The sequence below is a fragment of the Danio rerio genome, chromosome 19 (genome assembly GCF_049306965.1).
Source record: "Danio rerio strain Tuebingen ecotype United States chromosome 19, GRCz12tu, whole genome shotgun sequence".
NCBI lineage: Eukaryota > Metazoa > Chordata > Actinopteri > Cypriniformes > Danionidae > Danio > Danio rerio.
In genome coordinates this window covers 41,547,501-41,564,931 of record NC_133194.1, presented here as the reverse complement: position 1 = coordinate 41,564,931, position 17,431 = coordinate 41,547,501, and the positions used below count along the sequence as shown (strand labels likewise).

Here is a 17,431-nt window from a genome sequence, read left to right as displayed (position 1 = left end):
CGACCAAACATCTCTGATACATTTCTTTCTTCTCTAACTCTGACATACAGCTTTATTAAAAGATTTTATGATCGGTTAAACCACATTATGAAACTTCATCAGCAATGCAATCACTCAGTTTTCCGAAAACCAACACTGCACAACAGGCACTGAATAAGTTGGTTTCCACATAGTTAATCAGCATTCAGTTTCTTTAAGCCCACTGGGATGAATTAGTGGCATATGAGAGAGAACTTAATGGGGATGTTTACAGCCCAATATACTGTATGCCACCACAGAAAGTTAATATAACAATGATTTCAAGACAAGTTTTGGGTGGATTGAAATGTCACACACTGCCGCAGAGCTTACACTGGACCCAACGGAAACACATTTATTGTTTTTCTTCTGAAATTTAAGGTCAGACATTGACATGTTGTCATTTTAGACATCCTGTTTTTTTTTTCTGCAGTGTTTCATGATGTTTATACACTTCAATATGGTTTATTTGTTTATTTTAGTTAATTAATAATGAGCAATACTAGCCCAGCATTCGTTAATTATAGTTTAACATTTACTAATGCATTATTAAAGTCCAAATTCATTCAGTCCTTTAATTAAATTCTGGTTAACATTAGTTAATGCACTGCGTGTTAGCCTGAATTAATAATTTACAACTTTATTTTTTATAAACTAATGTTAACAAAGGTGAATAAATACTGTAATAAATGTATTGTACATTGTTTGTTCATCTTAGTATATACATTAACATTAGCTATTACAACCTTATGTTAAAGTTTTACCTTTACCTGTAACCTAATCATGTACACCTTCTTATATAACTTCTTAACTTTAATCCAACAATTGTATCAGCCAATCTCATGGCATTATCTTGGCATCTTGCATGCCTTACGTTTACTTACAGTTAGCCATATCCAACTGAATTCATGTGAGATAGTCCACAAGATGTACATTTTGACAACTGTTTTGTGTTTTTGACCGTTCAGACGCAGGGATAACGGATAAGGGAATTAAAATTGTGCTGGTATTACGTGACTCACACTAGTTGTCAATTCCAAATCATATTTTAATTCCTGGAGCAAAATTAACATAGGATTACACTGTATTTTAAGGTGACCAAGTTCAAGTGTAACTATTTATTTAACTATTGAGTAATATTTATTAGTTAAATGTACTTACTGTATTGCTTAGGTTAGAATATTGACTTGAATTAGGGTTAGTAACATGCAGTTACTGTATGTTTAATTCAGTGTAAACTTTAATAAATGGATGAAACGTGTAACTTGGTCACCTGAAATGAAAGAGTTACCAAAAATAACATATTTAGCAAACAATACGTTCGGACAATGTTTTACTGGCATTCCTGAAAAAAAAAAAAAAGAAATATATATATGTTATTTTTGGTAACTCTTTCATTTCAGGTAAATATATATATATATATATATATATATATATATATATATATATATATATATATATATATATATATATATATATATATATATATATATATATATATATATATATATATATATATATAATACCACATGATCTCTGTTCTTCAATTCGAATGCAACATTTGAAGTCTGTGTCAAATCAAATTTAATAATATTTATTTTTCTAGTGGACATTGTTATACTTCAGGTGTCTTCTGTTGAACACAAAACACCCTGAAGAAAGATAAAAACCTGAAACTATTGACTTTCACAGTAAGAAAAACAAATACTATGGAAGTCAATGGTTAGAAAATGTACAACTTTCTTCACAGTATCTCCTTTTCTGTTTAACACAAGAAAGAAACTCAAACCGGTTTTGAACAAATGCAGGGAAAGCACAGTAAATGATGACAGAGCTTTCATTTTTGGGTGAACTATCCCTTTAATATAAAGAGTGCCTCTATATTGCACTAGTAACTATATAGCGTATCTGTAAATAATGGTAAAATTTGTAAACGATGGTCAAAATCCTTCCACCGATCCTTGGATTTCATTTTCAAAGCTTTTTTTTTAAATGGATACAGTCCACAATTACCTGAACTGAATATTTTTTTTTCCATTAATAATCCCTTTTACACAGTAATACTGATAAATTACTGTAAATCCCACAATTAATTTACCAGGTATTTTAACACAAAACAGAATTCCAGAAATTATCCGGTAATATTATAACTTCTTATTTGGAAAAATTGCTGGAATTAATTTTTACTTTTAAAAAGGCCCTGTTCACATGATCTTATCACTGCAATTTACTGGCATTTCTATGGGGTAGGGTTGTATGTGTGAAAGGGACTAATATTAAATTATAAGTAAAGGTATAATCAAATTATATACCGTATATAAACCATGTATATTGAAAATTTCTGCATAATTCTTTTGTCTTCTCAGTCAGTGTTCAATTTTAGATGTCACTTTACAGTGTACCTAATAAAGTGGCCAGCGAGTGTATGTTGGGTCTTCTGCACTCATCAGATTGGTTCAAGAGTTTCTAAACCTTCTAAGCGCTGTAGAGGAGTAGTTTTGGGGGGGTTTATTTATGCCCTCCGAGTGCAGCGCAATAATTCTCCTATACTAGTAGAGAAAGACACCCAAGGCGCTCAGTGATTTTTACCTAATAAAAACAGAAAGACCTAATAAATGATGTCTTTGAAGTGGGAGTGCAGAGCAGAGTGTTGAATGAGGTCAACGGCAGGCTGTAATCTATATCAACTCCACATCCCAGCCAGCACGGACTGTCATGCACACTAACCCCCAAAAGAGAAACCAATTCCTGCAGAGAAGGATTCGCTTGACTTTTTTCCGGGCCACATTTCCATGACCGCCTCGCGTTCTGGTGCGATTTTCAGGGACATTTTTATCCCAGCGAGGGTACTGGGGGTGAAGCTTTATTGGCCGTGATCTGAATGATGCAAGTGGCAGAAACTTTAAGCAAAACTGAGTTTATAGCAGCCCAAAATGACATACTCAAAACAGACATTATTCCTCTGAAGTCTTTTATATGAAGCGTGTGAACATCACAGAGTTACGCGCCTGTCAAAGCTTTGACGTGTTGTTATTGCTTGCGTCCAGCAGTGATAATGATCTGTGTTTTCTTCCCTTTTTCCCCCTGTAGGATCTGCTAGTCGTCGTTGTTTGCTGGACGTTAATGGAGTTGCTTACTGGGGTCCTCCGAGCTTCGCCCGATGTGTCTCACTCGAATATAGATATTTACATTTATCTGTGAGTACATGGATGTGGAGGACGTGCTGTGCTGTCTGGGAGTGGGGTAATGGATGTTTTGTATGCTGTTTTGATGGAAAATCTGGTCTGGGACTGTCAGTAGTCTTGGTTTCAGAGAATATGCTGAGTTTAATTTATTGAGGTCATTCAATTCTTATTTTAAATAAATGTAAATATTAATACTGTACCATTTTACCAATTTATTCCATTACCACTACTATTGCTACTATTAATAAATGAAGTAATAATAATAATAATAATAATAATAATAATAATAATAATAATATTTAGTAATATTTATTTATTTATTTATTTATTATGTCATGTATAATAATAATAATAATAATAATAATAATAATAACAATTATTATTATTATTATTATTTTATTTTTTATTAAATATAATAATATATAATATAATGATAATAATAACAACAAAAATAATAATAATAATAATAATTATTATTATTATTATTATTATTATTATTATTATTATTATTGTTATTATTATTATTAATGTTTGTAATAGTTTAACATTGTTTTTATTATTTTTGTTGTTATTTTTTATTTTTTATTCAATGCCTTTAAATATGTTGAATATTGTTAATGATGATGGCTATTATTATTCATTAATATACTATATTAATTGACTTCTTCTCCTTATTATTCTTAATAAAAAATATACAAATAGCAACATAAAAAGTGTAATGATAAAATAAGAGGAAGAAGAAGAAGAAAAGAAAAAGAATAAAAAGAAGACAACAACATTTATAATTATTTATTATTATTATTATCATCATCATCATCATCATCATCATCATCATCATCATCATCATCATTATTATTATTATTATTATTAGTAGTAGTAGTAGTAGTAGAAGTAGTAGTAGTAGTAGTATTACTATTGATACATTCAATATTATTTATTTGTCCATTCATTTATTTATTTAAATTCCAATACACTTATATTGGTGAATGCAAGTTATGTTCTGATTTAAGAGTAAGCTAATTGCTTATTTGACATTTTTTATATTGTTTATCTATTACTATCACTTCCAGAATTTTGTAGTTTAGTACAAAGCATGAGCGAGCAACTGAATATGAAGTATAATATAATCGAATACAACAATTTTAGCAGTAATTTAATTCATATTGGTTTCCCTTGAGCAGAAAAATAAGCTATGAAAAACCAATATACAAAAGTATGCAGTGTTTAAAGGGCTGTGTGTACAAGATTGACTATTACCACTGGCATTTTCCTTAAGTGATGTATTGAATGTCTATTTATATAGTGCATTTATCGTGTATGGCCATACACCCAAAATGCTTTACAATTATAAAGGGCACTCTCTCCACACCACCACCAGTATGTAGCATCCACTTGGATGAAGCGACGGCAGCCACAGGGCAGGACTCACTCATACGAAAGACGGCGCTCACTGACAGAATAATGTCCCCTTCACTATACTGGGGCATTAGGCCTCACTGACACCTCTTTTAACAGCAACCTAGTTTTCCCATGTGGTCTTTCATCCAGGTACTGACCAGGCTCTGACCTGCTTAGCTTCAGTGAGTACCGGTCTTGGGCTCAGGGTGATTTGTCTGTGTCACAGTGGCTGTGTAAGTGATAATATCTGCAATGACTACTCAACAACAAATGTTAAAAAGAGTCAATTACAGCACCGATTCACCGATTATTAAAACACACACATGAAGAAAACCAATACCTTCTACACCACTTTTAAGTAGTCCTCTCCATAAGTGCCTAAAAGTAAAAAACGAAAAGAAAAAGTCTGTTTTTTGTCTGTTTTCAGAGCAGGATGTTTTGCTATTGATTGATTGCTTTCTAATACATTCAGCAGCCTTAAGTAAAAATAACTGCAATGACCACGCATTAACAAATGTTTAAAAAAAAGTCAATTTCAGCACTGTTTCAACTCATGAAGAATAAAACACACATGAAGAAAACCAAACTCACTTATGCCACTTTGAACTAGTCCTTACCATAAGTGCATAAAAGTAAAAAAAACAAAAAGAAAAAAAGTCTGTTGTCAGACCAGGGTATTTTGCTAATGATCGATTGCTTTCTAACACATTCAACAGCCTTACCTCAGTGTGCTCTTCTTAATTCCCCAGCCGCGACCTTTGCCTTTGAGTTCATAATGCTGAGTGGGTTTTAATTCTGTCTCTCGACCGAGGCAATACTTGATGGGGTTGATTGCGCTGTTAACCTGTCCACTAACCCCTCATTATAATCAGACAATGCTTAATTAGCTTTGATTGCCATTGTCTGCACCCGCTGTACTGTTATTAGACAGTCAACAGTTCGTCTTCTGACGTTCGACCGCAAAACAAGCACTCTGCTAGTTAATTCAGTAAGGGAGAAGTTGTTTTCACTTTGTTATGCTCCCAGCTTGGTAGACTGTAGATGGGAAGTAGATTAAGGCGGTTGTCGATATCTTCAAACTGCTTTCGCTTTGCTCCAGACCCAGATCAATGATGTTTCTGCTTCAAAGCCTAGAATGTACTTCTGCACTTCCTTTTCTGGCTTACCTTTAAATCTGCCTTTGCTTTTCAGTGCTTATCCATTCTCTTTGTACGTTCGTTTAATTATTAAGTTTATGAAATGAAAGCATGTTAGTTTGTTTGGGATCTAAGCACATGCGAGTTACTAGAGGTCTGCTTTTCTGCAAATTCTTCACGGTTTTCATTTATGATATGTTTTAGCTTATTAATTATTCCTTCTGCTACCATAGCTGAAAATTTAAATGAAAACAATTCATCACAATTTCCCTTAAAATCAGGGAAGAAAATTAGTATAGAGTTCCAGATGGGTTTTATGAAGTCTTCCTTCAGCTGCTAATAACAGTTTTCTTAATTAAAATGAACATACTTGGACAAATTTCTTTTAAAATCAGGAGAGGAGATGCATAAAGTAATGCAAAAAGTTAAGTGCAAATGCATAAAGACTGCAAAAAGTAATGTTCTTTAAATAATTTTGCCTTATTTTATCTTATACTAAATGTTAACAATACTAATACTGCTAAATATATATTTTTTAAGAAAAATGTACAGAAATGAATTATGTTTACGTTATATGAGATATATTTATCATGTTATGACATCTTAGAGATTTCGGTCCCTCAATTAAAAGTCTATTCAGCCAAATATCACTTTAATAAAGTCTTTATATGATGAACAGATTTAATTTTAAAACATCAGTGGTTATTGTAGAAACTCAAACCTCATTGGTCGCTGTAGAATCTTAAACCTCATTGGTTGCCATAAAATTTCACACCTCATTGGTTGTTATAGAAACTCAAACCTTATTGGTCGCTGTAAAATCTCAAACCTTGTTGTTTATTGTAGAAACTCAAAGCTCATTGGTTGTTGTAGAATTTCAAGCCTTATTGGCTTTAGAATTTTAAACTTCATTGGTTGTTGTAGAATCTCAAACCTCATTGGTTATTGTAAAAACTCAAACCTCAGTGGTTGTTGTAGAATTTCTAACCTCATTGGTTATTATAGAAACTCAAACCTCATTGGTTATTGTACAAACTCAAACCTCATTGGTTGTTGTAAAATTTCAAATCTCAGTGGTTATTGTAGAAACTCAAATCTCATTGCTTGTTGTAGATTTTTTAACCTCATTGGTTATTATAGAAACTCAAACCTCAGTGGTTATTGTAGAAACTCAAATCTCATTGGTTGTTGTAGAAACTCAAACCTCATTGGATATTATAGAAACTCAAATCTCATTGGTTATTATAGAAACTCAAACTTTAGTGGTTGTTGTAGAATTTCAAACCTCATTGGTCATTGTAGACTCTAAAACCAAACTGGTTAGCATGGAAACTCAAACCTCTTTGGTTGTGCAATCATTTTCTATTGTGGAATCTTAAACCTCATTAGTTATTGTAGAAACCCAAATCTCATTGGTTATTGTAGAATCTCAAACCTAATTGGTTGTCAAAGAAACTCAAACCTCGTTGGTTGTCATAGAATCTCAAATCTTATTGGTTATCGTAGAAACCTGAATCTTATTGTTTAATGTAAAGTCTCAAACCTCACTGGTTACTGTAAAAACTCAAACCTCGTTGGTTGTCTTTGAAACTCAAACCTCATTGGTTATCTTAAAAACTCAAACCTCACTGGTTGCCATTTAAACTCAAACCTCATTGGCTATTGTGGAATCATAAACTTCATTGGTTATCATAGAAACCATAAATACATTGGTTATTATACACAAGCAAAACTCATTGGTTACTGTAGAAACCCAAACCTCATTGGTTTTTGTAGAAACCCTGATCTCATTGGTTACCATAGAAACTCAAACCTCATCGGTTATTGTAGAAACCCAAATCTCATTGGTTATCATAGAAACTCAAACCTCATTGGCTATTGTGGAATCTCAAACCTCATTGGTTACTATAGAATCTCAAACCTCATTGGTTCTTGCAGAAGGTCAGACGTGTTCAAGCAAAATGCAAGAATGACTCAATGGTTCTCGTGTGTCAAGCAAAAGCAGGCTATAACTTCATGCTCCTGGTTTTTATCTCTAGGTTTATTTACTGATGTATAAACCATTTTTTTCTTCCTCTGCAGTTGCGAGAACATCTTGCGAAGGGTCAGAGGACCCTGGCAGGGGAGGGCATGTCTCAGATCGTGAGGAGTCTCCTGGAGTTAATGTCCCGTAAGAATTATTACAGTGGAGACCTCTTATTCTCCGTGGAGATTCTCCGAAATGTGACAGACACCTTCAAGCGAGCAACCTACATCCCAGCTCCTGACGACGTGCAGGTGGGTGTTCGTCTGTGGGGGTGTGGAAAGAAAGTAGTTATAAATGGGGAAGTGATAAAAAGTGTCACCGAGCAAAAATTATTTTCACATTTTCATCTTTTTGAAAGATTTATTGACTTTTGTGCTTTTTAAAATTGATTTTAAAAAAATACATATACAAATGATCACAATAAAACTCCTTTTTAAAAGTTTTTCATTAGAGTGTGAGATTTATTTATTTATTTTATTTTATTTTTTATTTTTTGTTAATCATTGACTGTCCTGTTTGTTTTTATGGCTTATAGAAGACACTATAAAAAAGTGATTAAAAATAAAAAGCATTAGATGCAGCAAGTTGACATTACTTTAAGTGAGTAAACCCATTGCAACTTGGAGTTGTTAAAATGATAGAACTTATTTTTTTATTTTTGTACACAGTTTATTTGCTTACAATTTTTAAGGAAACGTTTTTAAAAGTAAAGTCAACTAATTGTTTTAAATGCTACTGGTTTAATTGCTTACTTTAAATAATGTCAGCTAACTTTTTAAAAGATTTTTTACAGCGTAAAATGGCATTAAGTGTAACAGTAGATTAATATATTTACAGTTAAAATCAGAATTATTAGCCCCCCTTAGACTTTTTTCTTTTTTATTATTATAATTTGTTATAAATATGTTTAATAGAGAGATCTCCACTTAAATATCATACTTATAATAATTATTATAAAGTTTAAAGCATTAGAATCGGTACTCGGTATCGACTGCAAAAATCCTGATCGGAACCTCTCTATATATATATATATATATATATATATATATATATATATATATATATATATATATATATATATATATATATATATATATATATATACACAATACAAAACAATTTTGTACTATGGATATTAAAATATTAAATTTATGTATATAATTTGTAGTATTTATATCTAAATATAAATAAACAGTTCCTTAAATATATGCATGCATGTGTGTATTTATATATAAAAATCTGTAAAATTTTAATAAACTGGCAGCTGTGATTGGCAGAACTTACTAATTAAAATATGGTAGAAACCATAAAATAATGTTTTAATACAGTAAGCATCATCATATCATATTTCATTAATAAGTAATATTATACATTAGTGTCTTGAAGTACGAAAATCTACACATCATACATTTATTTATGTGAAAGAAATAATAATGTAATTTCAACAAAAGGCAAAAAAATTGCCCTGTTTTTTCTTTTTTTCTTTGCTCAGCACTAATATCAAAATAATAAAAAAACATATTTACAAAAGTAGACTAAACAAAAAAATCTGAAAGTATCTTATGCCTATTTAGAAAGCATCTGTTTAGTATGTTTTAGATGATTTATTTTTTTAAACAAGACAAACATAATAAGTATGACTTATTTTTTTGAAGTGCAAAGTACAGCCACATCAAAGCACATTTCTCCACTCCTCCTCATTCTTTCATCTCAAAAATCCCTCTTTCGTCTGTTCCAGAAATTCTTCCAGATTATCAGCTTAATGTTGGACATCGAAAACCTCGAGAAGTGGGAAGATGCTCACCAGGTAACACCATCCTTCCTTGTTCCCTCAAATATCCGAGTGAAGAGCGCGACTTTTGATATCAGTGTGTGCCATGAGTTTTAATTTCCCCTCAGACAGAGCTGTGTCATCAAAGCCAGGTCTGATCTCTCAGATTAACAACAGATGTAATCAGACTGGCTTTGGATGTAATGGAAGTGGACTGCGCAGTGTGTTGGGAAAGGGCCTGCGCTGTTAGAGCTGTCTCTTAGCATTACAATACCCCATTAGATGTTATTTGACTTTAGATGCTGTGTAGTTTGGTCTACGGTGTCAAGCCAGGACACTTTTGCATAGTAATATACTAACTCAACCATGAAGTCTGTTTTTTTTTTCCTTTCTTTCATTGCCCTGAGGCCTGGACTAACAGCAGGAGATCATATTCTGACTCACTCAAGACCACACACTTTTTTTTCTGGTTATGTCAAATAACTAGCAAATTATAGGGTGGTTATGCTTGACAGTCCAGTTCCAGTTCCACTTTGCATCATGTCAGAGTTATCAAATTGAGTTATTCATGTTTCAGTCTTTATACATGGAACAGCATAAGCTAAAAGTCTTTAAATATACACTCACCGGTCACTTTATTAGGTACACCTTACTTGTACTGGGTTAATTAATCCATCGTGGCCTAGATTCAATGAGGTACTGAACATATTCCACAGAGATGCTGGTCTGTATTGACATGATAGCATCACATAGTTGCTGCAGATTTGTTGGCTGCACATCCATGATGCAAATCTCCCATTCCATCACATCCCGAAGGCGCTCTATCAGATTGAGGTCTTGTGACTGGAGGCCATTTGAGTACAGTGAACTCATTGTCATCTTCAAAGAAGCTGTCTGAGATGATTTGTGCTTTATGACATGGCGCGTTATCCTGCTGAAAGTCACAATCAGAAAATGGCTACACTGTGGTCATAAAGCGATGGACAGTGTTAGCAGCAATACTCAGGTAGGCTGTGGCGTTGACATAATGCTTAATTGGTATAAATGTGCCCATTACATCACCACCACCAGCCTGAAACGTTCATACAAGACAGGATGGATCCTTGCTTTCATGTTGTTGATGCCAAATTCTGAACCTACCATCCGAATGTCGCAGCAGAAATCAAGACTCATCAGACCAGGCAACGTTTTTCAATCTTCTATCTTTTTCAATCTGGTGAGCCTGATGGAATTGAAGACTTAGTTTCCTGTTCTTAGCTGACAGGAGTGGCACCCAGTGTGGTCGTCTGCTACTGTAGCCCATCTGCCTCCAGGTTGGACGTGTTGTGCAATCAGAGATGCTCTTTTGCATACCTCAGTTGTAACGAGTGATTATTTGAGTTACTATTGCTTTTCTATCAGCTCGAACCAGTCTGGTCATTCTCCTCCGACCTCAGGCCTCAAAAAGGCATTTCTGCCCATAGAACTGCCGCTTACTTGATATTTTCGGACCATCCTCTTTAAACCCTAGAGATGGTTGTGTGTGAAAATCTCAGTAGATCAGTAGTTTTTAAAATACTCAGACCAGTTTATCTGGCACTAACAACCATGCCACGTTCAAAGTCACTTAAATCCCCTTTGTTCCCACTTCTGCAGATCATCTTGGCCATGTCTACATGCCTAAATGCATTGAGTTGCTGCCATGTGATTGCCTGATTAGAAACTTGCGTTAACAAGCAGTTGGACAGGTGTACCTAATAAAGTGGCTGATGAGTGTGTATATGTAAGCTAATTTGTAGTTGCAAAATCTAATGCAAAGATGGTATTATTGATGATAATTAGATAGACATTCGTGTTAGGGTATTGTTAGTCATGTAACTTGTCTGGTGTTTCTTATCTACAGTGAAAAAATAATTACAGTCAATTGTCAAATATTGTGATTCTTGTTTTTTTTTTTTTTTTTTCATTTGTTTATGTTTTCGAATCACATTATGGGATCTTAATATTTTCTTTAACAACTTTCAATGTTAAAAAAAGTGACTTTTATTGACATTTTAATAGTTTGAAGGGATGTATTGCATGGGTTGGTGTTGTAAATGATGATTGAAAAAGGTGATAAACTGCCTGTAGTTTTTCTGTTATTTTACTGATTTAAATGTATCTATATTATTTTGTATGCAATATAATGTTTCAAACTTATAAAATGTAATTAAAAGTCACTTTATTTAGCTACACATTTGAATTTTCAACATCAAAGTTGACAAATAAAGAGACCAAGGTCCAATAATGCACTTTGTAAACGTAAATAAAAAACAAAAACAAAACATGAAGCAAAAAATACCAAACCTGTTAATTAATAGATATATTTACAGTATAAGTGATAATAAAAATAAGTTTGTATACTTGGGCTATCATTCTGTATCAATTGGTGATCTGTTTATTGTGTTAAACAATAATAAAAATTATTTAAATTGCTATAGTTAAAAAGAGAATAATACATTCAGACATATTGCTGAAACAAAAATAAATCAAAAAATCACTTCTTTAACTAATAGTCAAAATTAAGGGTTATTCAAACTTATTAATACAATATAAGCATTATTGATTTTTGATACTTATTTTCCTTTGTTCAGGTATAGCTCCCCAATCTTGCCATTAACTCCCATAAAATCACCAGTAATACATTTCATTAAAACGTTTTTTAATTAAAAATAGCATTAATTTCTTTCCTTACAATGAAATTGGTTTAAAAGTCCTCCATGTATTTATTGCTGAGGATACTGACCTGACCTATATATTTTTATTATTAAAATATTACTATTGTATTATTACATTTATTAAATAATTATAATTTTTTTGATAGGGTAAGTGAAAATATTTTCCAACTAGGATATTCAACAAAAGTCCTTAGTATTTTGCACTGTATAAATCTAAATATAATTTATAATGGTCTTAAAATTTATAATAAATCTATAATAAAACTATTTATAATAAATTAAAAAGTTAAATTAGCACAAATGTTATTATTATTACAATTATGTGCAATAGTTATTTGAGTATTAATTTATTCCATGATTTTTTTTTTTTTTAATTGGGTTATATTTTAAATAACTATATTTGTATACATTTATGCAATTATATAAGCCCAATTATTATGTTAGGTTTTATACTGTTTGATGTTTTCATGTTCTTGTTGTGTCTGATGCAACATAATTTCATTCTGCATTAAAATTTATTGAGATTTTTTGAATGACAAAAATAAAGGAAACTGATACTGAAACAAAAAAATGTCTTAAATTTAACTTGGATAAACTTGCAGAAACCCTGATAATGCTAAATAACTGCATTAATGACTTTTAATAATGATATTTTAATTTAAACTACTTTCATGTTAGTTTAAATTCTAATAAACACCCTAAGCAAGTAATTACAAGTACAATCATTTGTATAAATGACAAATTATTACTTTTTGTTGTAAACTTTTTGATCAAATATTGCAGCCTTGGTTAGCATCAATTTAATCATGCAAAAGTAATATTTTATGCCACTGAGCCCTTCTGTCCTCTTCAGAAATCACAGTGCATTATATAGTAATATATGCTCATGCAATTTAAATGACAGGCATGGGTTACTGTATGTGGAGGTAATGGTGACTAATGGTCACATGCAGTGCAAAGTCTGTGCGGCACATGCTTGTGACTCCGGCGAACGTTTATGTTTGTGTATGTATGTGTGCGCCAGGTGCTTAGCTCAGCGTGACTGAGCCAGATTTTGGTGTTAAAGCACAGTTGAGCAGGCAAATCTTTGACACACCTCCTGCTCTCCCTGCTCAGTAAATAATCATCTTCTCCTGTGAGCCTGCTGGAGTGTTCACCAATGCACGTTCCCTCTGCCAGCATCTTAAAGACGAAGTGCAGTGTTTTTTATATTGTTTAAAAGCTGACAAGAAGAGTATTAAAAGGCTAAAGGTTTTTGCCATCTATTGTGACAAGAAAGGCCGCAGTGAAATCAGTGGATTGCAGAATTGTAGGCACATTGTGTTTCCAATTAGCTTGAGCTGATCAAAGTTACATTTTATTTTAATTAAATACACCGAAAAAAATAATTTAAAAATGATTTCCTGGATTGCAAATTGTTGATGTTCATTAGGTGGTTGTAAACAATTTATTTATGCTTATTTTAAACAAACATTTTAAGTTAAACATTACTTATGGCCTGTTTTCACTGAGTGGTACAGTACGGCACAGGTTGGTATGGTTGGTACCCTTATGATGGGTGTGGTGCACAATAGAAAGTCGAGCTCATTCTGTAAAGTAAAGCTGTACCGGTCATTCACATGTCATATAAGCACTTCTTACAAAGCAGATGCTTTATACACATAAATACTTGTGTATAAATGTTTATTACTAACTTTTCTATGAACATAATTTGAATATGACTTCAGATCCAAAACAAAAGTATGATGTACGCACAAAATTTCAGTGGAATAAAAGAACCAGAGTTCTTTAAACTTTTGCTTTGAGAGTGAGGATTGAGACTCATATAATAAGAAATCACATAATTTTTACATAAACATAAATACATTCATATATGTCTTTGCGTGTGTGTGTGTGTGTGTGTGTGTGTGTGTGTGTGTGTGTGTGTGTGTGTGTGTGTGTGTGTGTGTGTGTGTGCGTGTGTGCGTGTGTGCGTGTGTGCGTGTGTGTGTGCGTGTGTGCGTGCGTGCGTGCTTGCGTGGGTGTGTGTGTTTGTTTTGTGTTTGCGTGTGGTTGTTTCAGCACCATTTTCCTTTAGTAACAGCTTTGCCACACCATCTGGAAACTTACAAGATGGACAAACAACAAGACCTGTTATTAGCGAAGAATGTTGAGCTAACATACTGTATAAATAAAATAGCAACAAATATTTCACTTTAAAGACATTATTTATGTCTGTACAATAACACAGCAATTCCTTGAGTAGCATATAGCCTACTAACTATAAGAGAAGCTTGATAACTTAGCGTTGTTTAAAGTTTAAATTAACTTTTAAAGGACAGTAAATTAGCATGTTTTTAGCTTCTTCCTAGCAATAGTGTATTGGTAAATTTGTTTCTAGCACTTTTTAGCACACGACTAACCCATTTCCCATGTTGTTAGCATAAAATAGCATGTTTTGAGCATGGTTAGCTATTTTTAGCATAAATTGCTAATTATTTTGTTCTAAGTTGACATTTTAGCATGTTTTGTCACATTTTAACTTTGTTAGCATACATTTAGATGTGATAACTCATCCAACATAGTAGTTGTTAGCCTGAGTTAGCATGTTTTTAGCATGGTTGGCTATTGGAAGCCTGGGTTTGTATTTTTCTTTGATAATTTAAAATATTATAAGCATTGTTAGCATTTTAGCATGTTTGCTTGTATTCTAGCATTAATTATAACATTGTATAGCAGTAAATATAATTTTACTAGAAATGTCTGACATATTTTGTGCAATAATAGGATGAATTAGCATGTTTCTAGCATGGTTTCTAGATTGGTTAACATGTTATAATGCTATGAATATGTTTTACATTAAAACGATGCAGTCTTTTACCAATATATAGCCTATGTAACTTGCATAGCCTCACAGAAACCACAAAAATAACTAAAATACAAACTCCAGTAAACACTATTTAGTCAAATAGCATGCTTTATTGCAGTTTAGTTAGTTTTGTGAAGTACACCAGAAGCCTGTTTAGAAAAGAAAGATGTCAATTTCCCTTTTACTCATTTCAAACCAACAACAAGCACAAATCTGCTTTGTTTGTCATCTGGACTCATATAAAATCGCCATCTGCCACATATTAGAGTGTTTAATTGAGGATACATTCAAAATGAATGTAAATCAAAGTGTATTATACTATAAATGGAGTCCCTCATGGCTCAGAGCTACACAATATTCCACAGACAATCACGAATGGCTTCATTTCCACACGTGCAGACGAAGAATAAAATTCCAATTAGATTGAGGAATGGGCTCTGCTGTGTTCTCGTGTACTTCACTGTGAAATGTGTATGCGATGCACAGTTTTCTGGAACAAAAGCCTAGTGAATTAAAATCCGCTGCCAATTTATAAACATGACAGAGTGGAGGGGGATGATGGTATATTCTGTGCCTCATCTCTCATATGGATGCTTATTTTCTGTCATTGTTTTACTACTGCATCATAAACTTGCATGATCTTGCCATAAAATTGCTTAGAATTTTTTTTTTAAATAAATAAAGATATAATTGACCATTTTCTCTGTAGCAAACAGCTAGATATTGTTGACAGTTATTAGACAAAGTTTAGTGTTTTGCTAGAAATGGTTTATGAGCATTTAGTGGTGTTTGTCTGTGGGTTATGATTGCTGTATGCTACCATTCAAAACAAATTTTATGAATATGAAAGACATTTATTTGGTTTCTGCCTTTATTTGATTGGAAATGACACTGCAGAATAGTATATAGTATGATTTATAATAGCTATATACCTTTTTAGAATGTAATTTATTCTTGTTTTGTAAAAGCTGAATTTTAAGCATCTCAACTCCCTACATGATCCTTCAGGATTCATTCTAAAAAGGGTAGAATAATTAAATTCTGAAAGCTATCAACTATTTTTTTTAAACAGAGCAATTTTAAAGAGATTCTTTTTCAGAGCACAAAGGTTCTTAATTGATGCTTTAATATACGTTGAGCCCATCTGCTTGCAACAGTTCAATTTGTGTGTCTCGTTTTAGTTTGAGATTGTTCTGAGAGTAATGCATATTTTTAAAATCATAGCATAAGATTGTTTAATAGATGTGATGCCATTTAAGTATATGATATATGCATAGCTGCCAGGAAACACTGGCATCTAACAACATAATTAAACAATAAAAGGAAATCATATAAATAAACAAAACATCATAATATCATCATCTTGAAAAATCAAAAATAAATTTGAAATATATTCTGTCAACTCTACTCACCGCCTGATAAGTATGAATGAGTATAATATTTTATACACTACCTGACAAAAGTCTTGTCGCCGATCTCAAATGTAAGAGCAACAAATAATAACTTGACTTCTTGTTTATTGTTTGGAAAAGTGGCAGAAGGTAGATTTTTCAGATGAATCATCTGTTTAACTGTATCCCAACCATCACGAATACTGCAGAAGATCTATTGGAACCCGCATGGACCCACGATTTTCACAGAAATCAGTCAAGTTTGGTGAAGCAAAAATCATGATTTGAGGTTACACTCAGTATGGGGATGTGCAAGAGATCTGCGAGGTGAAAGGTAATCTCAACAGCCTGAGGTATCAAGACATTTGTGCTGCCCATTACATTACAAACCACAGCACATTCTTCAGCAGGATAGCGCTCCTTCTCATATTTCAGCCTCGACATCAAAGTTCCTGAAAGCAAAGAAGGTCAAGGTGCTCCAGGATTGGCCAGCCCAGTCACCAGACATAAACATTATTGAGCATGCCTGGATTGAGGCATTGAAGATGAATCCAAAGAATCTTGATGAGTCACATTGAGTCATCGTTAATATTATTTATTTTTTACTACACCATGACTTTATATTCTCTACTGTATATTATTTCTGTTAAGTGACAAGACTTTTGTCCAAACAAAGTCAAACCTAATTAAATAATTAAAAATCAAAGCATGATCATATTTTATTTTGGTAAAATAAGCATAATCCAGTGGCCCTTGCATTCATTAAAAGACATTTCTGACACCAAATGATCAACTAGAAGTCAAGTTATTATTTGTTGTTCCTAAAACTTGGATAAGTGACAATATTTTCATGAGGTAGTGTATGTATATGTGATTTAAAAATATATATATATTGTGCTTTTTTGGGATTATAGTTTATTTCTTCAGTACAGCTGTTCAGTACGCAGTCTTGTCTTTTTGTT

At 32.5% G+C, this 17,431-nt stretch overlaps 1 protein-coding gene across 50 annotated transcripts in view; it reads left to right on the top strand.

Annotated features, from left to right (window-relative positions):
• Nucleotides 1-17,431, top strand: part of adgrb2 (adhesion G protein-coupled receptor B2) — a 550,430-nt gene that overhangs the window by 321,598 nt on the left and 211,401 nt on the right. For all 50 annotated transcript variants that reach the window (XR_012395197.1, XR_012395196.1, XM_073931885.1 and 47 more), the window contains 3 exons: nt 3,109-3,215; nt 7,820-8,014; nt 9,502-9,570. Coding sequence is in view for 48 of the 50 variants with exons in the window: in XM_073931885.1 (XP_073787986.1) it covers nt 3,109-3,215; nt 7,820-8,014; nt 9,502-9,570 (371 nt within the window). In the remaining 2 variants the exon portion in view is untranslated. The remainder of the gene's footprint in view (nt 1-3,108; nt 3,216-7,819; nt 8,015-9,501; nt 9,571-17,431) is intronic.